The sequence below is a fragment of the Leptonychotes weddellii genome, chromosome 1 (genome assembly GCF_054177405.1).
Source record: "Leptonychotes weddellii isolate Sample4059 chromosome 1, ASM5417740v2, whole genome shotgun sequence".
In the NCBI taxonomy this organism is placed as follows: domain Eukaryota; kingdom Metazoa; phylum Chordata; class Mammalia; order Carnivora; family Phocidae; genus Leptonychotes; species Leptonychotes weddellii.
In genome coordinates this window covers 756346-776927 of record NC_138369.1, presented here as the reverse complement: position 1 = coordinate 776927, position 20582 = coordinate 756346, and the positions used below count along the sequence as shown (strand labels likewise).

The following is a 20582-nucleotide window of genomic DNA, read 5'->3' as shown; positions in this document are numbered from 1 at the left end:
CTCATGAGAATGCAGTCAAGGTGTCAGCTGCGGCTGCCTCATGAGAAGGGTGGACGGGGGCGGGAGGAGCCGTTCGTGCGGGTGCCTTTGAGGGGCTGCTGGTGGGAGGGAGGCCTCGGCTCCCCACCGCGTGGGCCTCTCCGTGGGGCTGCTGGAGCCGCCTTGCGTCTTTGTGGGTGGAAGCCACATGTCTTATGACCTTCCCCCAAAAGTCTTGCACCATCACTTTCTCCACATTCTGTTAGAAAACACATCCCCGCATCCAGCCCACACTCAAGGGGACGAGAACTTGGCTCTGTTTTGAAAGGAAAAACATCGGAACTTGTAGAAAAGTGAAACCATCACACAAAGGATACAAAAATGAGCAGGTACACAAGGATCTATGGCACACAAGTTTCCTCCCCCTGGCCCCTGCCCAGTTCTGGAAAATTCTAGAAACTGTGTGTGTATAAGCATATTTTTGGAAGCAGCTGTTGTGTTAGCCGTAAGGAAACCGCACAGACGGGGGGCTCACACAACAGAACTGAAGCTTCTCCGTTCTGGAGGCTGGGGGTTGAGATCAAGGTTCTGACAGGGTTGCTTCTGGTGAGTTCCTGCATCCTGCCTGCTGGCTGTGTCTTCACCAGGTCTCCCCGCCCCCAGCACACCTGCGGAGGGAGGAGCAGGGCGAGTGCTGGCAGGTGTCCCCGGACACTGATCCTGTCAGGATGGGCCCCGCCCCCCTGACCTCACCTCACCTCCTTCCATCCTGAGGCTCCAGCCGCGCTAGGGAGTAGGGCTTCAGCACAGAACTGAGGCGCGGAAGACACACATTCGGAACAGATCCCTGTCTTGAACACAAGCGGTGGCATTTGTGACACCCATCTCTGCGCATCATTCTCTTACCGAAGGCATCTTTCCTGGGGCCACGGCACTTCGGGAAGGATCCTCCACTTCCACACGGCTTAACAGTTTCCAACCTGGGGCAGCCCCCGGGGCTGTGTGGAGCCATGTGGCCTGAAGTGGAAAGAAACCTGTTTCTCCTAACAAATCTTAAAAAAATACACATTTTAAAAAATGTGCATTATTATAAGGAGTTTATTTCTTTGACACAGAGAACAAGCGGGGGGAGCAGCAGAGGGAGAAGCAGGCTCCCCACTGAGCAGGGAGCCCGATACGGGGCTCGATCCCAGGACCCCAGGATCACGACCTGAGCCAAAGGCAGATGCTAAATGAGCCACTCAGGCGCCCCCCAAAAAATAAAATTTGACATTTTGTCTATCGTGGATCTTTTGCATTCATTTTAAATTGTTACAATATTACATTAAATGCCATTCATCTTGATGACTGAGGTATCCTGTAAATTTTGTGCCCCAGTTGAGTGCCATGCTTGCCTCATTAACTCGGGGACTGTTGGCTGGGGACATCTGTGGTTGTCAAGACGGGGGGAGTGCTGGCCTAGAGTGGGCACGGTGAGGGATGCTGCTCAGTCCCCCACAGTGCCCAGGATGCCCCCAATCACCCAGCCCCAAGGTCCACAGTACTGAGGGGGGGAGACCCCGCCACTGAAAGTGGCTCCTCACATCACTTGATTTTGTTTCTATTTCTTACCTTGTGTAGATGGGTAGGAGAGGGTGTCTGCTTGGGGCCCGAGGCAGCTAGGCCAGGAAAGGGAGGTCCTAAGTGCCAACAAACCAGGAGGGGAGCATGACTGCCCATCCCCCTTCCAGGACTCCCAGCCTCTCATCTCTGCTGGCACCCCGCCCCCCCCGCATGTCCACCTGGACAAGCCCCTCAGGGGACCATCCCAGGGGCTCAGGCCAGGCAATGCCCACAGGCTTGCTGCTATGGAGGCAGCCTGGGCCTGAGGGGGGTCAAATGCCCCGAGAAGCAAGTGGGGGCCGGCAGGCTGAATGCCTGAGAATGGTGAGGGGGCACCTAGGATGCATTTTTTTTTTTTTAGGGTGCATTTTCGATGGTGGTTCTTAAGGTCAAATCTTTTTTTTTTTTTAAAGATTTTATTTATTTATTCATGAGAGACAGAAAAAGAGAGGGAGGCAGAGGGAGAAGCAGGCTCCCCAAGGGGCAGGAAGCCCAATGCGGGACTCGATCCCAGGACTCTGGGATCATGACCTGAGCCAAAGGCAGACCCTTAACGACTGAGCCACCCAGGCGCCCTCTTAAGGTCAAATCTTACGACCCAACACCATACATCCACCAATGTGGTACTATCAAAAACCAGGAAATAACAAATGTTGGCAAAGATATGGCAAAACCGGAGCCCTCCCCCAACCTCTTCGTCTCCCCGCCAGCGAGACCAGCTGGCTTCCCCTCTGAGTCCCTCCCCTCACCGGCCCAGGGCAGGTGCTCAAAAAAGATGACTGAACGAGCGCCTGGAGCTGCGGCTGGTGTCAGAAGGCCGTGTCAGAAGGCCGGACCTCCTCCTCATGCACCACTGGCGGGAATGTGAAGCGGGGCAGGCGCTGCGGAAAACAGTAGGCGGTTCTTCTAAAAATGAAACATAGAGGGCGCCTGGGTGGCTCCGTCAGTGAAGCGTCTGCCTTCGGCTCAGATCATGACCCTGGGGTCCTGGGATGGAGCCCCGCATCGGGCTCCCTGCTCAGTGGGGCGCCTGCTTCTCCCTCTGCCACTCCCCCTGCTCATGCTCTCTCTTGCTCACTCTCAAATAAATAAATGAAATCTTTAAAAAAAAATTAAACAGAATTACCATGTGACCCAGCAATTGCACTTGGGGTATACACCCAAAGACTTGAAAGCAGGAGCTTGGTCCTCCCCAGGACCTCTGACACAGAAGGTTAATACTTTTTCCTTTACATCTTCACGTGGTTTCACTGACTGCAATAAACGTATCTTTGTAACTATAGTTTTTAAGTTAAATAAAATCATACAAGCCGGAAAAAGACAAGCCCGGTAGTTACCAGCATTTCCCTGCACAAAGGGCAGGGTCATGAAGCCCTGGGTTCTAGCCTGAACCCTCCAGACAGGAATCTGGTGCCCCAAACCAGCTTCGTATGGTGACCGTTCAGGGTGCCCGCCTGCCCACTGTGTCCTTTGTCTCTGAGACAGCAGGAGGGACATTGTCAGAAGTTGCACTTAACCTGAAGCAATTAAAACAAGTTACACCTGCGCTCCACGCGGTGCTCTTGGGTTGCCCGCCCAGGGCCTGTGAAGACCCCTGCAGGGGAGACCCATGTGTGTGGACCACCCCTCTGCTTCCCTCGGCGGAGCCTGCCCCCGATCCCCACGCTCCTCAGTCTCCTGGCACCGGCCGCAGCTCCAGCCACTCGGTCATCTTTTCTTGAGCACCTGCCCTGGGCCGGCGAGGGGAGCGACCAAGAGGGGAAGCCAGCTGGTTTCTCCGCCGGAGAGAGGCGTCAAAATAGGGGCGAGACGTTTCTTAGGAAGGCCCTGGACGCCGGGAACATAAGGCGGCTGGACTACGGTGGAGCGGGGCGGGCGGGGGGCGGCTATTCCTCGATTCCAAGGCGTCGGGAGGGATTCGGGGTGTGCAGAGCGGTGGTCAACTACAGCGCCTGGAGGCTGGGAGACCAGGGGGAGGGAGGACGGGAGGCGGCGTGATGGATGGAGGCCCGGCACTGGGCGGGTAACCCGATTCGAGCGGGGACCTGGCGGCACCGGACGGGAAGCAAAAGTCCGGCCGCACAGCGCGGGAGCGGACCACGAGGCGGTCCGGCAGCTTGCCGCTCGCGGAGCCCAGGGCGCAGGCGCGGGGCGGGCCGACAGGCGAGACACGCACGGCACTAGCCCCGCCCCCTAGCCGCCCGCTGATTGGGGCCGCCGCCGCGGGGCGGGGCCGGCGCCCACAGGGCGGGGCCCGCGCGGCGCCTGCGCAGCACGGGGCCCCGCGCGCGCGGGCGGGTGGGCGGAGCGGGCCCCCCGAGCGGGGGCTGGCGAGCGCGGGGAGGGGGCCGAGAGGGCGGCAAAGCCGGCGCGTGCCCGGCTGGGGGCGGAGGGCGGGGGCCCGCGGGCCGGAACAGCCGCGGCAAGTGGCGGCGGCGGCGGCGACGGAGGCAGCTGAGGCGGCGGCGGCGAGCGGGGGTCCGGGCGGCGGCGGCGGCGGCGGCGGGCCGAGGAGCCGGGCGCGATGGAGCGGAAGAGGTGGGAGTGCCCGGCGCTCCCGCAGGGCTGGGAGAGGGAAGAAGTGCCCAGAAGGTCGGGGCTGTCGGCCGGCCACAGGGATGTCTTTTACTATAGGTGAATGAACGTGCCGGCCGGGCAGGGCCCCAACGGGCGCCTCCCAGCGGCCTCTGCGGCGGCCTGGGCGCCTCGACCCGGGTTGCGGCCTGGGCCCCGCGCGTGCGTCGTGCGTGCGTGCGTGCGTGCCGGCGCGCGGCGGCCCCGGGCCAGTGCGCGTGCGTGCCCCTCCCCCTCCCCTCCCCCGCGGCCGCGTGGGGCGCGGGGCGGCGCGGGGCGGGCGGTGGCCTTTGTTCCGTGGCCGCGGCGGGCCGGCCGGCGGGGCGAGGGACGCCGGGCGCGGGCCAGACGCCGCTGGGAGGCGGGGGTGGGGGCTGGGCTGTCCCTTGGATCGGCTGGGCGCGCGCGCAGCCCGAGGCGGGGGCGCTCGGGGGTGGGGGGCCGCCCCTCCGGAGAGCGCGCTGCGCTGGGCCGCGGCGCCTCCGGGAGCGGGGAGGGGACGCGCGGGACCGTGAGCCCCCCTTCCCCGGGCTCCTGGCCGGTGGAATAAAGAATCAGGGGCGGCCGGCGGCCCACCCCAGACGGCCGGCCACCTGCTGTCTTCTCGCGCCCTGCTGTTTTCTTTCCGACTGCTGGAAGATGCTTTTGTTTCTGAGCCAGCTCTGATGACTCCCTCCCCCTCGCTCCAGGATCCTGGGGCGCCGGCAGCTCGCTGGGCAGAATAAAGCGGGATACCCGCCACGTGTTGAATGCGGGCCGGGTTCGTGCGGTTGCGCACGGGCCCACAAGCTGCCCGCGTGAGGCCGAGGCGGGGTGGGAGTGCCGTTCCGTCCACCCAGCACTTGGGTCCCTCCCGGGCCTTTGCCGGCCCCACTGGGGAAGGAGTGAGGGAGGTGGGCTGGGAAGGGCTGGCGGCTGGGACCGTGTGAGGTCGGGCACTGAAGAGGTGTAACTGCAGCATCTCCCCGGGACTCTGATGCCACTCCCTCGCCAGCTGTTGTAGTTCTGTCCTGGGGGTCCCTCCTTTCATTCCAAGCATGCCTGTGTGTCCGTCTTCCCTCTTAGATCTAAAATCTGAAGCAGGTCTCCCTGGCTCCCTTGTTAACGGCTCCGCAGCACCTGCTGACCGTGGGGCTCGGAGTCAGACCCGGGCCTTCCTCTCCTGGGCGACAGCACCAGCTGGCTCCCCGAGGTTCCCATAGTTACAGGAGAGGAGATCCGCTCAGAAGCGGGGGGATCTGTGAGGGCCAGTGATGGGGTGCTGGATTGAGGCTGGCGCAGCTCAGGGAGGGCCTCCCTGACGAGGTAGCACTGAGCTGAGCTGGGCGGTGGAGCTGGGAGGGGCTGTCCGGGCAGCGGGCATCCTGTGCAGGGGCCCCGGGAGGCTGAGCCAAGGTCAGCAGGGCTGGAGCACCTTGAGAACATTGCTCCACCCCGTCCCCACCTCCGTGTGGGCCTCCTAGGGCCTCAGCCAAATGGGGCCTTCCTCTGAGGCCCTGGACCTGAGCATGGGGGTCTGGCAATGGGGAAAAGTTCCAAACGGGCTGGACAGATAAATTCTAGGGTTCCCATGACCACTGAGAGGCGGCCTGAGGGGAGGAAGTGGCAGGAGGGTCCTGTACCATTCCCAAGTCTTTGACCTGGATGACCGACTAGGCAGGTGGGTGTCACCTTCCCTCCCAGTGGGTGGGAGGTTTGGGGGGTGTGATCTGGAATCCATGGTGTTTTTTGGAATGTGGGTCTCTGGCCTCTCCACCTACTGGAGCTCCTGCTGAAGCAGGCAGCTGGGCAGGAGCATGGATAGATTTTCCTAATTCTCTCAATGCAGAGGGAAGGTAGGGCACGAGGGCCTTGAGTCCAGCAGACCTGGTGTGGGGTCCAAGCCTTGTCCCTAGGAACGCATGGGCCTCGATTTCCTTGTCCAGAGAGTGGAGGAAGGGAGTGTATTCTTTGCAAGATTGTCACCCCACAAATTGTTACCTGGGGGCTGACACATCAGCCTGCAGCCATGTATTTTCTTTGTGAAAATAATCTCACTGTGACATTTTTTGTGCAGGCAGGAGGTTGAGGATGTGTGGGAAGTTAGTACCCTGATCTCGGGGATAATTCTTTGGAGGGGTATAGAGTAGGGAGGATTTCTCCAGAAGATCTCATTTTAGAGGTAGAAATGTACTCAGGAAAAGCAGGAGGGGCTTAGCGGAGCAGCCCCCTTCCTTGGGGCAGCCGTCTGAGGTTGTACCTTGCTTGCTGTTGGGGTGTCACGGGTTTTGGGCCTCACTCTCATCGGTGCCCGCTCACTGGTCCTGGCGACCCTCACAGCAGCCCTTTCTACAGACGGGAAGCCAGGCTGCGCTCAGTCCTGCATCCATCTCCTGGCCTGGGGATCAAGGCTGGGTGGCGGCTCCTCACGCCACAAGCTGCTTGATGGGCCAGCCGCAGCCCTCCGTCCCCACGCCTCTAGCTCCTGGTTTGTGCCCTCCAGCTTAGGCCCTACTCCCAGAAAGGCCACAGTGCACTTTTATATAAATCCAGGGTTGTTGTTTTCAATAAACCATCAGGGACATTTTCCTGTGTCGATGCTGATCTGCAGAACCTTTTTTTGAAAGTTGAGATATAGTCCACATTCTGTCAGAAACGTGTAGTCTTGAGTAGTTTTTTAGTACATTCACAAAGTTGTGCAGCCATCACATCTGTCTAGTTCCAGAACATTCCATCACCCCAAAAGGAGCCCTTTGTTCATCAGCATCACCCCTCAATCTCTCCCCCAGCCCCTGGGATCTACTATTGCACCTTCTTTTTCTTTTTCTTTTTTTAACAGCTTTATTGGGATTACGGTTCATATACGTACAGTTCACCCATTTGAAGTGTACAATTGAATAGTTTCTAGCATATTCACAGACAGGTGAATCCTCCACATTTCCCTCACCCCAAAAGAGCCCCAGACCCTTAATCATCAGTGCCTTGTACCCCCAGCCACTTACCTGTGCTCTTTGTCTATTTGCTGTTATGTAGCTTGGCGGGGGGGACTGGAGGCAGAGAAAGGCTGGTGAGTTTCATGGGGTCCTCTCCTTCCTCTGGCCATATCTGACCCCAGTTCCTTCCTGCTGTCCTGGGCATGTAGGCTCAGTGTGCGCATGAGCCAGCACAGCATGATGGAAAGGTGCATCATCCTGAAGGCAAGAGTCAGGGGCTCTGTGTGCTGGGCTCCTGGTCCTAGCAGACAGAGCCAGGCCCAGGGGAATCGCCTGGCTTCCAGCCATGGCCCTGCTTGTCCAGAGGTCCTGGTGGGGATTCTAGAGGGGAGTGCAGCTGGCCGCCATGTGGGTCCTGACGTTGGAGGGGAGGGGGTTTCCTTCTGGCTGTCCCAGCTTCCATGCTGCCCTCCGTGGTCCCTAGAGGGGCTTGGGGGGCAGACATGCAGTTGCTGAATTAGAGGCTCATCCTAGAGATTTTTCAGGGGAGATCAACAAAATCAAGCACTTTTCAATCTCAGACTGATGAGCTGTTACTGAGAGCGACTGCTTGTTGAGTTGGTATCAGTGACGTGTTTGGAGAGGCCCCGGGCCTGTTGGGCCCCACACAAGTGCTTTTTCTAACAGCTTGATGGAGCTGCAGTCCACATACCGCACAGTTTAGCCACTAGAAGTGTGCAAGTGAGTTTAGTGTATCACAGAGTCGTGCAACCTTCACCAGGGCCAACTTTAAAACATTCCGTCAACCCAAAAAGAAGCCCCGTCTCTCCTGGCGTCACTCCCCACCCCTCCCTTCCTGGCCCCCACGAGCCCCCTTCCCGTCCGCGGATGAGCCTGTTCCGGACGTGTCACCACGTGGACTCACACCCTGTGTGGCCTTCTGTGTCTGGGTCCCCCCCGAGCGTCGTGGGCTTAGGGTCCGTCCCCGGGGCCACGCATGTGGGCGCCTCGCTCCTGTTCGCGGCCGCGGGATGTTTCCACGTGTTTGTCTGCTCACCACCTGATGGCCGAGTGACGCGTGCGTGAGGGACACGCTGTGTGTATCTGTCCCCCCACCGCTGGACACTTGGGCTCTTTTCTCCTCTTGCCCTCGATGAGTCCCACTGCTCTGAACACCGGGGTGTCGTTTTGCATGAACACATTCGTTCTCTCGGGTAGATGGGAGTGTGGGGTTGCTGATCAGTCCAGAGTGGCTACAGCAGTTGGCGTTCCTGGGCCTGTGCTACTCGTTTGTCGTGCAGTCTCCCTGTGGGTCGGCATCGTTAGTCTCCTAGAGAGGTGGGTGGCCTCTAGGCTTCAGAACCCCTGGTTTTGGATTTCCCAACAGGTCACACCTGAGCAGCTATTTGGGGTCCTGGCCCTGAATCTTAACGAGGTTTCACCATCCGCCCCCCCCAGCTACGATACCCTAGTCCCCAACACGGTACCCACGAGGAGACTGTTAGGGGTTGTCCCTCAAATACCTGTTATCCTGGAATCCTTTCTTGAGAACACAGCCTAACTGTGTTTCTGAAATGTCAGCCAGGCTCCCGGAGCTGGGCCCCAGCCTTCTGCATCAGGGTGTTGATCCCTGCTCTCAGCGTTGGGGTCTGCTGGGGGCTCCAGTCGGGAGGCGGCACTGGGGAGAGGGCAAGGGTTGGCCCAGCACACCTTGCCCGCCGCTGACCCCTCTCTGTCCACAGCCCCAGTGGGAAGAAGTTCCGGAGCAAACCCCAGCTGGCACGGTATCTGGGGGGTTCCATGGACCTGAGCACCTTTGACTTCCGGACGGGCAAGATGCTGATGAGCAAGATGAACAAGAGCCGGCAGAGGGTCCGCTATGACTCATCCAACCAGGTCAAGGTAAGCTCCAGGCCTCTGGGGGCGCCTGGCCGGCTCCGTCGATGGAGCATGTGATCCTCGATCTTGGCGTCATGAGTTCAAGGCCCGTGTTGGGCATACAGGTTACTTTAAAAAAGTCCAAAAATTAAGGGGCACCTGGGTGGCTCAGTAGGTTGAGTGTTCAACTGTTGGTTTCAGCTCAGGTCATGATCTCCAGGTCCTAGGATCGAGCCCCCTGTCGGGCTTCCGGCTCAGCAGGGAGTCTGCTTCTCCTGCCTCTGACCTTCCCTCCTGCTGTCACTCACGCGTGCTCTTTCTCTCTCAAATGAATATATAAAAAAACCTTTTTTTTTTAAAGATTTTATTTATTTATTTATTTATTTGAGAGAAAGCATGAGCGGGGTCGGGGGGAGACAGAGGGAGAAGCAGGCTCCCCACTGAGCAGGGAGCCCGATGCGGGGCTCAATCCCAGGACCCTGAGATCATGACCTGAGCCGAAGGCAGACACTCAACCCAGTGAGCCACCCAGGCGCCCCTAAATAAAAAATCTTTAAAAAAAGTAAATCTTGGCGTACCTGGGTGGCTCAGTCGTTAAGCGTGTGCCTTTGGCTCAGGTCATGATCCTAGGGTCCTGGGATTGAGCCCCACATCGGGCTCCCTGCTCTGCGGGAGGCCTGCTTCTCCCTCTCCCTCTTCCCCTGCTTGTGTTCCCTCTCTGTTTCTCTCTGTCAAATAAATAGATAAAATCGTAAAAAATAAATAAAAATGTAAAAAAATCTTTTAAAAAATTAAAAAGAAAAAAATCCTGCTTTTGGGTGGAGAGAAGTTTCCACAATTCAGTTTATTTGCCGTGGTATTAAAGTCATAACTATTTGTTGAGGGAAATTTGGGAGCTACAGAAAAGCAGAAGGAAGGAAAGAAAGCATCTTCGCTCAGTCCCTGGGAGAGGCCGCAGGCCTGCGCTCCCCAGCTGTCCCCGGTGTGCCTGTCACTCTCCCCAAACCTGGCAGTGCGGGCATCGCTGCAGGGGCCTGGAAGGCAGCCCGTCTGCAACAGCTGATGGGCCGCCCACGGGGGCCCGGTGACACTGTGTCCACCAGTCTCTGACTGGGGGGGGGGGGGGGGGCTCTGGTCCTGGCTGCGGGACAGCCCCAGCAGAGCCCCACCATGGCCCCACCGTGGACAGCAAATAGGGCCTGTGCTTGCCGTCGCCTCCAGCCCTGGGGGTGCCTCGGCGTAGGCTGGTGACCGAGGGACACGGGCTCTATTCTCCAAAGTCCACGGGGAGGGGTTTCCTCCGCTGCTGGGGAGAGCCCGCTGAGGACCCTGGGGCTGCGGTACCAGCTTGTGTGTGTCTGCAGGGCAAGCCCGACCTGAACACGGCCCTCCCCGTCAGGCAGACGGCATCCATCTTCAAGCAGCCAGTGACCAAGATCACCAACCACCCCAGCAACAAGGTGAAGAGTGACCCCCAGAAGGCCGTGGAGCAGCCTCGGCAGGTGAGCCCGCGCGCCCCACACACATCCCCAGGCGAGGTCGTGGCGGGCATAGAGTGCTGTCTTGTGACCTGCCTCTCAAGAGCCAAGAGCTCTCTGTGCTTTTGAGCGTGTTTGCAAATGCCCGGGAGATAGCTGGCATGCAGGCACTGGCCGGAGCTGGAGGCTGTGGGGCTGCTCCCAGGGAGGCCCCGTGTCATTTCCAGCCCCCTCGGTGGCATCGGGGTCGTTGCCATCTAAGTAACCGCTCAGACCTGTGCGTCTGCCCCCATGCTTAGGACGTGCCTCTCCGCACGCTGTCCCCAGAGTCCCGTGGTGCTGTCCGTGGGTGCGAGCCCCTTGCACCTGCAGGGCCTGCCCTGGTGCCGGGCCACGGTGGGGCCTCTGGGGGCCTTGCAGCTCAGCCCTGCTGGACGGTGGACTTCTGTACTGAAGTTTCAGCGTGAAGGGGGCTTCGCCTCCCCTGGGCTGTGCCATGTTTTGGGAACCATAGACCGTGAGCACCGACGGCAAGGCTGAGGTCCCGGGGGGGTTTCTCTGGCCTGGGAGGACAGGCCTGGCGGGAAATGCCACGGGTCCTACTGCACCCTCGTTCCCAAGCGGGTAGCTCTGGCACGTGGGGGTCAGAGGTCGTGCTGAGACTGCTGTCCCGCGTGTGGATGGGCCCCAGCTGTCGTCGGGACTGGCCAGGGCTGCCTGTCGTGGGGGCACGTCCATCAGCCTCATGTCTGTGTGTCTGGTGGCAGCTTTTCTGGGAGAAGAAGCTGAGTGGCCTCAATGCCTTTGACATCGCCGAGGAGCTCGTGAAGACCATGGACCTGCCCAAAGGCCTGCAAGGTAGGCCCGGGATAGAGGGGGACCAGGCACAAGGAAGCCAGCGGTCTCTGCAGTGTGGTGAAGGACCGTAAATAGCGCGCCCTGGGCCGAGCGCCGCGCTCCTGCTGGGCTGGGAGGAAGGACAGGGCTCCCCCCGTGCAGCCTGGACCCAGGGCCCTGGTCCCCCAATCCTGGAGGCCACCCCACCTGTGTTGCGGCTCCCGAGCTGTGTCGGGGGCCCTGCAAAGACTGGCCTGTGTGTGGTTTTGCTCCCACGCCGCGGAAAGGCCACCACACTGTGACGGACGGGCACGGCTCCTGCTTTTGTCAAGTGCCTGAGCGCCTGTAGCGGGGAGTTGGGAATGAGACCCGAGGCTCGGGGGGAGGCCTCAGGTGCCCAGTGGTGACCACCCTCCTGTCCCTGGTAGGCGTGGGGCCTGGCTGCACGGATGAGACCCTGCTGTCGGCCATCGCCAGTGCCCTGCACACCAGCACCATGCCCATCACCGGGCAGCTCTCAGCCGCCGTGGAGAAGAACCCCGGGGTGTGGCTCAACACGGCCCAGCCCCTCTGCAAGGCCTTCATGGTGACCGATGAGGACATCAGGTACTGCCCTGCACACCACCCCCCCACCGGTGCCTGTGGCCGGCGCGCCCCCTGCCGGATGTGAGCGCTCCTGTCTCCCCACAGTCCCGCTTCACTGCTGACATTCTCTGGGGCGCGGGGGCTCGAAGCGGACGCAGCCACAGCAAGGGCGGGTTTGAAAAGCATCAGCAGGAGCTTTCCCGCGAGTCTTGGTTCAGAGCAGGCCAGGGCCGAGGCGGCCCGCGGAGGGGGTGGGAAGCGTCCTAGCTCTGTAGGAACGTTCTCGGGAAGAGAAAGTGGCTCTTCACCTACGCGCACAGGCTCGCAGTGTGGCCTGCCCATCCTCGGGCACATGAGGCCTGGCAGGTGCCTGGCCGGGGGGCTCCAGAGAGTGGCATGGGACGGGCGGGGTGGCGCCAGACGTGCCAGAGGCCCCGAAGGCCAGCCCGAGTTTAGGCTGGACCCTGCGGCCGGTGGGCTCCGGAAGGGTTTCCCAGCTGAGCCAGGGAGCAGGTGCAGGAGGGTCGGGGCAGGAGGCATCCCCGAGCTGGAGTCCTCTGGGAAGGCATCCTGGTGAGGAGATAGTTGAAGCTGGCAGCAGAACAAGAAACATCTAGGAGCTCTGGACAAGTGGAACCTGTGTTCTTGCGACTGAAGCGTCAACGGACAGCTGAGGTCAGAATGAGTTAGGGGACTTTCTGTGGACCCCACTCGGAGAAGGGGCTGGAAACACAGCAGCCGTGGCCAGGACTGGCTTACAGGTGGGGTCGTAGGTGGGCGGGCTTCCTGTGTTGGGCCTGGGGCTTGGAAGCCGTGCGGGTACAGGAGAGAGCCCCATGCCCTGCACGCAGAAGACACAGAATCGCCCACAGGCCCGCAGAGGATCTCGTCTCCGGGGAGTTGGGAGTATAAGAAGACACAACCATCTGGAAAGACCAGCGGGTTTTTAAAGCCAAGCAGAACTTTTAGAAACAGGAAAAGCCACAGAAAGGAGAACCTCGTGTCATGGGTTAGGTGGTAGATTTGGTCTGGGTGGGGGGGTGGCTGCCAGAAGATGGGGCCGACGTTTGCCAGGCCTGGCGACAGACAGTGCTGGTTCGTGTTCCTGTTCTGGTGAGGGTCTCGGCCTCAGGGAGGGAAGGCCGGCGGCTTTCTGGACGGCCGTAACAGAAGGCAAAAGACCCGAGAAAGCCGTTCTCCGTCTAGCATTCTCCAGCAAAATCCCCTCACCCACCAGGAGACTCACCCTGGCTAGCCGTGGTGACCGAGCACCGTTGTCCACTTTCTTTGCAAACCGTGCTCAAGCGACAGGAAAGGGAGTCAGGTGTGCGCGTGCGCTGGGCCCCAGCAGGTGCTAACTGACGCAGCGGTGCCTGCAGGGGGCGCCGGGAGGGGCGGCAGCAGAGGGGAGCGGGGGCCCCCACCTCAGTGTCGCCCCAGCGGAGGTGGAGTGCAGGGCCCAGAAGCTGAGCCAGAGGCCAGCTCGCTGTGCGCGGGCCATTCTGCACCCGGGATGAGGGGCGAGGGCGGAGGACGCTCCCTCCCGGCCAGCGTAGCCCGTGTGTCCCCAGGAAGCAGGAGGAGCTGGTGCAGCAGGTGCGCAAGCGGCTGGAGGAGGCGCTGATGGCCGACATGCTGGCCCACGTAGAGGAGCTGGCCCGGGACGGCGAGGCGCCGCTGGACAAGCCCGGCGCCGACGAGGACGAGGACGAGGATGAGGACGAGGATGAGCCCGACCAGGACCAGGAGATGGAGCACGTCTAAAGTAGGTGCTGGCTGGCCGGGTGGGTCCCAGGCCACAGCTGGTGCTTAGACGGTGACCGTGGGGACGAGGGCTGTGCCCTGTGCAGGGCGGCAGCTGTGCTGGTCCCCCAGAGGGCAGCTCCCAGTCAGGGCGCTGATGGCGCCCTCTCCCTGTCTTTCCAGAGGCCCTGTGGAGCCCTGCCTGCAGGGAGCCTCCTGCAGACTCCGCCTTCTCCACGCTCGGACCACGCTCTGTGGCCCGGCCCAGGACGATGGCGGCCCCTCCTAGGCCCTCCCAGGCGTGTCCCCTCCCCTGGGCCCACGGGGGCACGGCTGGAGGGCAGCCCCTGCCTGACGGGCCCCCCACGTTGGCTCTTCTCTGAAGGGCCTGGGTGCAGAAGTGTCCGCCGGCCCCGGGCCTGCCTGCAGGAGGCCCCCCTCGGCGCTGTCACTCCACCTGGACTCAGGGCCGGCCTCGTCCCCACGGCCGCATCACACAGGACGGCTGCCACCAGGCGGCCTGCGAGGGTCCCCAAGGGGCTGGAGAAACAGTTTTTGGAACAGTCCCACCTCCCGATCCCCGCGTGAGGGATGCCATTCCGGGGTCCGCACGTCAGCCCTCCAAGGAGGGGGTGCCCACCAGCGGGCGAAGCCGCCACGGCTCGGAGCTCATCTGGAGGCAAACGGCACAACCCAGACGTTGTCCTTCAATAAATCCGTGACACAAACGAGGCTGGACGTCCACATAACTGCTTAGCCTTTGTGTTTGCTGCACGTGGATGCGAACTCTCGCCTTTGTGTTGGGAAACCTCACTGTCCACAGCGCGGCCGACCCGGCCTGAGGGTCAGCCAGCCACCGGCGACGGCGAACTGCTCACGGCCGGCTCACCAGGCCGGGGCTCCAAGGCAGCTGGGCCGTCTGCCGGCCTCCCTTCCCCTCCCCGTGTAGCGGGGACGGGGACGCCCAGCGCTTAGGGCCAGAGCTGGTCCTGGGCCGCGGCTCCTCCGAGGTCCCATCTTGGGGTGCGTTCTGTGGCCCGGCGTTTCCAAGCACCCGGTGCCCAGAGCAGCGGCCTCTGGGGAGCTCTGGGCGCAGGGGGCGTCGGAATCGTGGTCCTTCATCCCTGCCCCCTCCTGGCCTGAGTGCCTTGGGTGAGGGGCGCCCTCTTGTCCCCGCTCGGCCCTGGCCCGCAGCCGGAGACCGTCGGGAAAGACCTGGGTCGCTGCCTGTGTGGCTGTCACTCCGGCTGATGCACAGGGTGTGGGCGATGGCGGGAGCCACCTGCTCGTCCGAGGACGCTCGCTGGCCCGGCACGGCACATTGGCAGCATCCTTCCAGTCAAAGCACAAATCCTCCAGAACCACCCACGAAGGCCGGCTGAGTGCGCGTGGCTGGCGTGCTGGGGGGGCCGGGCCACCACAGGCCTCGGGAAGGCCTCTCCCCTGAGGCCACACGTCGTCCTGCCCTTCACGGAGGCCGCAGCCGCTGAAGGAGCTCCGTCTGGGGCTGGCCCCTGTGTGGGCCTGAGGTCCAGGTGCCCGGAGCCCTGCCCAGCGGAAGGGACTGCGGGGCCCGGGAGGCACCCTGTCCTGTGGGCGACCGTTGAATAAAGCCATCTCGGTGAGTGTGGTTTGGAGCCTTGCCTTAATTCTGAAGACCCAGAGCCTTTGTGTCCAGGGGAGATGGACCCCCGCCCGGGCCTTTGGTGCCTAGTGTCCTACTTGTCACCTTAGCGTGGGCTGGGTGATGGAAGGGGACCCAGGGGACCGACTGGCCTTTCCCAGGGAGGGTGGGGTTCAGCTCCTAGCACCTGTAGTGAAAGAGCCGGTTTGGCCAAGGTTTCCAGAAGATGTGGAGCCCCCAGGGCCCCCTGCTGCCCGGACTGGAGGCCCCCACGTGCGCTCTGTCCCAGCTGTGCATTGTGGGGGTCCTGTGCCAGGAGCTCAGGCGGGGAGCCCCCCCGGGGCCAGCACTGGCGAGATGATTGGGAAGGGGGCCCGCATGACAGCGCCCCTACCGTCCCCGGCGCCCGGCCACCACCTGCCCTGCCTGGGGCCCCCTCTACTCCACGCCCCTGCCACACGGTCGCTCCACAGGCTTGGGCTCTACCCTGCAGTGAGCGCCGCCCTCCTGGAGGGGGCCCAGCTCCCAGAGGGGAAACAGGCTCAGGGTAGCAACTTGCCTGGGGCCGCCAGCTGAAGAGGTCCAGCCTGGCTGAGAACTTGGGTCTCCCCGACTCCAGGCCCACAGAGGCCCTGAGGGGCCGCGAATCTCGGGACCTCAGAAGCTAGGACAGGGTCCAGCGTCCCAGCCCCACAGTAGGGCCCTCCAGCCCCCAGAGCCCACCCTGACCCTGAGCTGGGGTCCCCCACGAATCCTCTCCTCTCCCTAGAGGGACCCCCGGCGGCAAGGGCCGAGGAGGGGGCTCCCAGGCAGCCAGGTCACCCGGTGCGCCCAGCTCCAACATCTCCCAATGCCACCTGCTGGGTGCCAGGGTTTCAGCACCATCAGCTCTGATGTCCACACCACAGACCAGAACCACCCCCATGTCTCCACCCGGTGCCCAGCCGCCCCCACTCCAAGGCAGGCACAGAGCTTTCTGAACCATGCTGCACCCCACCCCGCACAACAGTCCTGGGACACCTCCTCATCTGTGCGAGCCTCCCACGGCCAACTTGGCCACTTAAAACCACACGGATTGATTCTCTGACAGTTTGGGTTCAGAAGTCCTCAAACCCCGGCGCAGGCAGGGCTGGTCCCCCTGGGGCCCCCGGGAGACCCAGCTCCAGCCTCTTCCTGGCCCGCGGCCCCCCCTCCATCCTCACCGCCAGCAGCGCGGGGTCTGCCCATCTCCGGGACTCCCACCCTCTGCCTCCCCCTCGTGAGGGCCTCCTGAGGACGCCGGGCCCCCCAGGAACCCAGGGTCACCCCCTCCTTGGGGGCCCTGACAGGGTCCCCTCTGCCGTGTGAGGGGACATGTCCACAGGTCTTCCCAGGACAGGGATGTCTTTGGGGGACTTAGTTGTCAGACCATATTACCCCGAAGATAAGATTCCTTATCTCTTTGGGCAGCCCGCAGCCTTGACCATCTCTTCCTTCCTTTCAAGCTCACTCCAGCCCCCTGGTCTCCGTCCATGTTGTCCCTCAAGGGGAATGAGCAGTTGCTACAGAAGCCCAGGAACGGGTCGAGCTCAGGATCCACCAAGTTTGAGGAGGAAGGGACCCTAAGGGTGACCTAAGGCAGTGACGCGAACAGAACAAGTTGGGAGATTACTGATCGAGACCTGGCCGGATGGGCTGGAGCGGAGGGACCAGCTTGCTCAGATTTCTAGAATAGTCCAGTGGGATGGCCACCAGCCACATACGGCGATATCAGTTTCAATAGGTTACAACTAATTAAACATCCCATTCCTCGCACCCAGGCCTGGTGGCTACTAAAGCGGACACAGCACATGGAGAACGTTCCATCATCTGGAAAGTTCTATTGCCCAGTACCGTTCTAGAACAGGGACTCTCAGCCTTTGCTGGGGGGGGATGCTCAGACGCTGCTGTAAGATCAGGTAAGGCTTGGTCCAGATTCAGGCACTTAAAACGTGGAAATAACCCCAGGGTCTATCAACAAACAAACGGAAATGGCGCGGACAGGAGCAAGGTGCGGACATGCGCTGCACTGGGGACGGATCCTGAGCCCAGGACGTCCGGGGAGGGAACCGGACACACAAGGCTACTGTGGGTTTTTTGTTCCAATGTGATGTTAATTTTATGCCGAGGGACACCCAGACAGCTGGTAAACGTGAGTTCTGGGGGTGCCCGGGGCTGTGTCCGGAAGAGATGAGCATTTCTTCAGCGGACGGAGTGAAGACCTCGTCCTGTCCACAGGGGCACCATTCACCAGGGGCCCGAACGCGACACCGGGTGGAGGAAAGTCGAACTGCTCTCCTGTCCCAGAGCTGAGCTGACCGTGCTCCTGGACTGAGTCATGCCCTGCGCCTTCCTGGTTCTGCGGCTTGGCTCCCTAAGCATGGGACCCAGTCCCCTTGTCTCCCCTTGGAGATCTCTCCTTAGATCCTACTGGTCCTGTTTCTCTGGGGAGCCCTCACACAGCCAGAGTGCGAACCCATGGACGTGAAAGGTCAGGAGAGGTCAATCCACAGAGACAAAGTGGGTTTGCGGGCGCTGGGGGCTCCAGGGCTGGGGGGGGGTTGCTGCCCATGGGATGGGGTTTCTTGTTTGGGTAACGATAATGTTCTAAGACCAACAGTCGTGATGATCGCACAAATTCTCAAATTTACTAAAAACCATTCAACGGTCTACTTTAAAATACCAAACTTTGATGCACACGAATTCTCTCTCAGTTTTAACAATAAGAAAATTTCAGGGTCTTAGGGAACCTGAAGTGTGTGCAGAGATCCCATTCCTCGGACAGTTGGGAAGGAGCCTGAGGGTCCCCCAAATGGCTGTGGGGAGAGCAGGTGGCCCACAGTGTGGACGTGCAGCTGCCTGGCCAGGAATCTTTAAAAAAAAAAAAAAAAAGACAAACATTAACTTAGGCTGAGTTCAAGAAACGTGCCATGGGAGACAGCGCAAAGCAAGTCCGTTAACGTGAAACTGCAGAAGAGGCAAAGATGCTCCCAGGGGCCGGCGGCGTGGGGAGGCCCAACAGCAAGGGGCGGACACAGCTTTCCGGGGTGTCGACCTGGGCAAGCAGAGCTGATCAGTCAGTCGGACAGTAAAAACAGGTGTGTTTTCTGAAACTAATACAACACTGTCTGTTAGCTAACTGGAATTCAAATAAACACTTGGGGAGGGGGGAAAGCTGTGTTTCATTGCGTGTAAACTGTCTCAACAGCATCTGATTTGCAAAGTTTAACTTGCATCCACCCCCAAACTGCCCCCAGCACACATTCTGATAAGCGACAAGGCGGAAAATAGAAACTATCCAGGGAAGACGGTTCTGTGGTTTTATATTCTTTGGCCATTTTTTCCCCTTGACTATTTCTTATTCTTTCAAAATGTGCGCACAGAGGAGGAGGGCGCCGCTGCCCCCCCCAGCTCGGGCAGCGCTGAGCATACACCCGGGTTCCCCCCGCGGGCGCCCCTGGAGCCCCACCACGGCGTTTCTGCTATTACAGCATTTCCCCAACGTTTGAAGAACTGTTCAAAAAAAAAAAAAAAAGTTAAAAACAAAGAGGTGAACTATCACTAAATCCTCCTGAGGGAAAATAACCATGCCCAGCCTCATGCAACCCAGAGCAGACCCTCTTTTGCTGGTTTTGTTGGTTTCTTTTGGCATTTTCCTTCATGCTGCTTTTTATCCTTCTTGCTCCCCAGCTGCCGGCCCCCACAAGCCCCCTTCCCGTCCGCGGATGAGCCTGTTCTGGACGTGTCACCCACGTGGACTCACACCCCGTGTGGCCTTCTGTGTCTGGGTCCCTCCCTGAGCATCGTGGGCTCGGAGTCTGTCCCCTCGCTCCTGCTTGCGGCCCAGTGATGCTCTGGCGCGTGGGGGACCGTGTGAGTATCCGTGGACCCACAGATGGACGCCTGGGTCGTCTACACGTTCAGGCTTCGGTGAACACGGGGGTGTGTCTGCTTCAGTCCATTTTCAGTTCTCTGGGTTCACGGCGGGTGGGGCTGCTGGGGCTGTTCCTGGCACGCCCTGCTCCGTTCTTGGCACCCCTGCCTCCCAGGGGTTTGTCACCAGCCCCCCCAGCCCCAGGGCAGCTCCAGCAGGGGTCCCGTCATGAGTTCCCTCACGTTCCCAAGCACCTCCTGCAAGTCAAAGTAGAGAGAAGGGAAAGCCGACTTCCGGGGCCCACCCCACCTCGTGGGACTTTCACGCTGTTTTCATTTACAGACATCTCCAAATGCATCTCTCAAAGGACAGTTTTTAAAACTTAAAAATACTTTTTTTTGTTTTTTTTTTATCATGGAAGGTTCTGAAATGCAGCAAACAGACAAGTGCAGCCCAGGTGCCGCCTCGGGAAGGCCGCTCAGGGCCCACACCACCTCCCAGCACGGTCCCCTGCCTCCACGTTATCCCAGCACTCTACCAGAGGGATCTCCGACGCAGAGCAGAGTCGGCCGGATCAGACAATGACCATCGTCCGCGAACCACCTGCACCAGCCACACACGGGTTGGCATGGAAGGGTAAGCGGTTCTCAGCACCCAGGGACTCTGTCCGAGGACGGTTTTGGTCGTCCTGCCTGGGGAGGTATTGTGGGTTGCACTGTGTCTCCCCAGAAAAGACTGTCCATGTCCCAACCCCTCAACCTGGGAATGGGAGCTTACTTGGAAATAGGGTCTTGGCAGATGTGATTAGTTAAGATGAGGTCACACTGGAGTAGGGCGGTCCTGAACCCTCATGAGATAAGAGATGTGGATGCAGACGCACAGGGAGAAGCTGCGTGATCGCGGACGCACACCAGGGCGATGTGCCCACAGCCAAGGGACGCCAAGGATGGCCAGCCACGCAGGAGCTGGGAGAGGCAGGAAGGACCCTCCCTGGAGTCTTCAGAGAGCCAACGGTCCAGCCATACCTTGACCTAGGACTTTTGGGCCCCAGGACTTGGAGAGAATACATTGGTGTTCAAAGCCACCCAGTTTGTGGTAATTTGCTAAGACCACAGAAAAGTGCAGGAGTGGGGTGCTGGTGGCTCCGGGAATCACATAGTGGGGGCCAGGGATGCAGCCAGACACACACAGTGCCCAGCACAGCCCCCACCAGGCTGGCCACCCACCTTTTACCTGCGGCATCGTCCACCTCTGCCCATCCCTCACTCCATCCTGTTTCTGGTGTGCTTCAAACCACACCACGGACACCACCTTCTGCCTCCTAAATACGTCAGTGTGCAAACTGCTCATCGGTCACTGGTTTACAGATCTTTTTATTTTTTTCAAAAGATTTTATTTATTTGGGGCGCCTGGGTGGCTCAGTCATTAAGCGTCTGCCTTCGGCTCAGGTCATGGTCCCAGGGTCCTGGGATCGAGTC

General features: G+C 60.5%; 1 protein-coding gene and 3 long non-coding RNA genes across 10 annotated transcripts in view; 2 read left to right on the top strand and 2 right to left on the bottom strand.

The window, feature by feature from the left end:
* Positions 1-19649, top strand: part of LOC115945090 (uncharacterized) — a 97721-nt gene extending 78072 nt beyond the window's left edge. Inside the window, exons 2-3 of the long non-coding RNA XR_014147462.1 lie at positions 19048-19103; positions 19526-19649. This is a non-coding gene — a long non-coding RNA (uncharacterized LOC115945090). The remainder of the gene's footprint in view (positions 1-19047; positions 19104-19525) is intronic.
* Positions 328-1969, bottom strand: LOC145722926 (uncharacterized). The gene is made up of 2 exons (XR_014147495.1): positions 1591-1969; positions 328-1437 (listed from the first exon to the last, which is right to left on the bottom strand). It is a non-coding gene; the product is annotated as an uncharacterized LOC145722926 (long non-coding RNA).
* On the top strand, positions 3970-15218 carry MBD3 (methyl-CpG binding domain protein 3). 4 transcript variants are annotated; one of them, XM_081827206.1, is made up of 7 exons: positions 3970-4119; positions 8810-8969; positions 10310-10447; positions 11191-11281; positions 11689-11866; positions 13417-13614; positions 13772-15218. In XM_081827206.1, the coding sequence occupies exons 1-6, from the start codon at positions 4106-4108 to the stop codon at positions 13607-13609; spliced, it is 774 nt and encodes a 257-aa protein (XP_081683332.1). In that variant the 5' UTR covers positions 3970-4105; the 3' UTR covers positions 13610-13614; positions 13772-15218. The 4 variants fall into 4 exon arrangements, with proteins under 4 accessions (XP_081683332.1, XP_081683266.1, XP_030897962.1 ...); XM_081827140.1 differs by having other exon boundaries at positions 4065-4215; XM_031042102.2 differs by lacking the exon at positions 3970-4119 and adding an exon at positions 5862-8405 and having other exon boundaries at positions 13417-13610.
* Positions 17857-20582, bottom strand: part of LOC115945089 (uncharacterized) — a 5383-nt gene continuing 2657 nt past the window's right edge. Inside the window, exons 2-4 of one of the 4 annotated variants that reach the window (XR_014147419.1) lie at positions 19643-20069; positions 18994-19361; positions 17857-18101 (exon numbers count right to left, since the gene is read on the bottom strand). This is a non-coding gene — a long non-coding RNA (uncharacterized LOC115945089). The remainder of the gene's footprint in view (positions 18102-18993; positions 19362-19642; positions 20070-20582) is intronic. The other 3 variants (XR_014147431.1, XR_014147406.1, XR_014147444.1) reach the window with 3 other exon arrangements.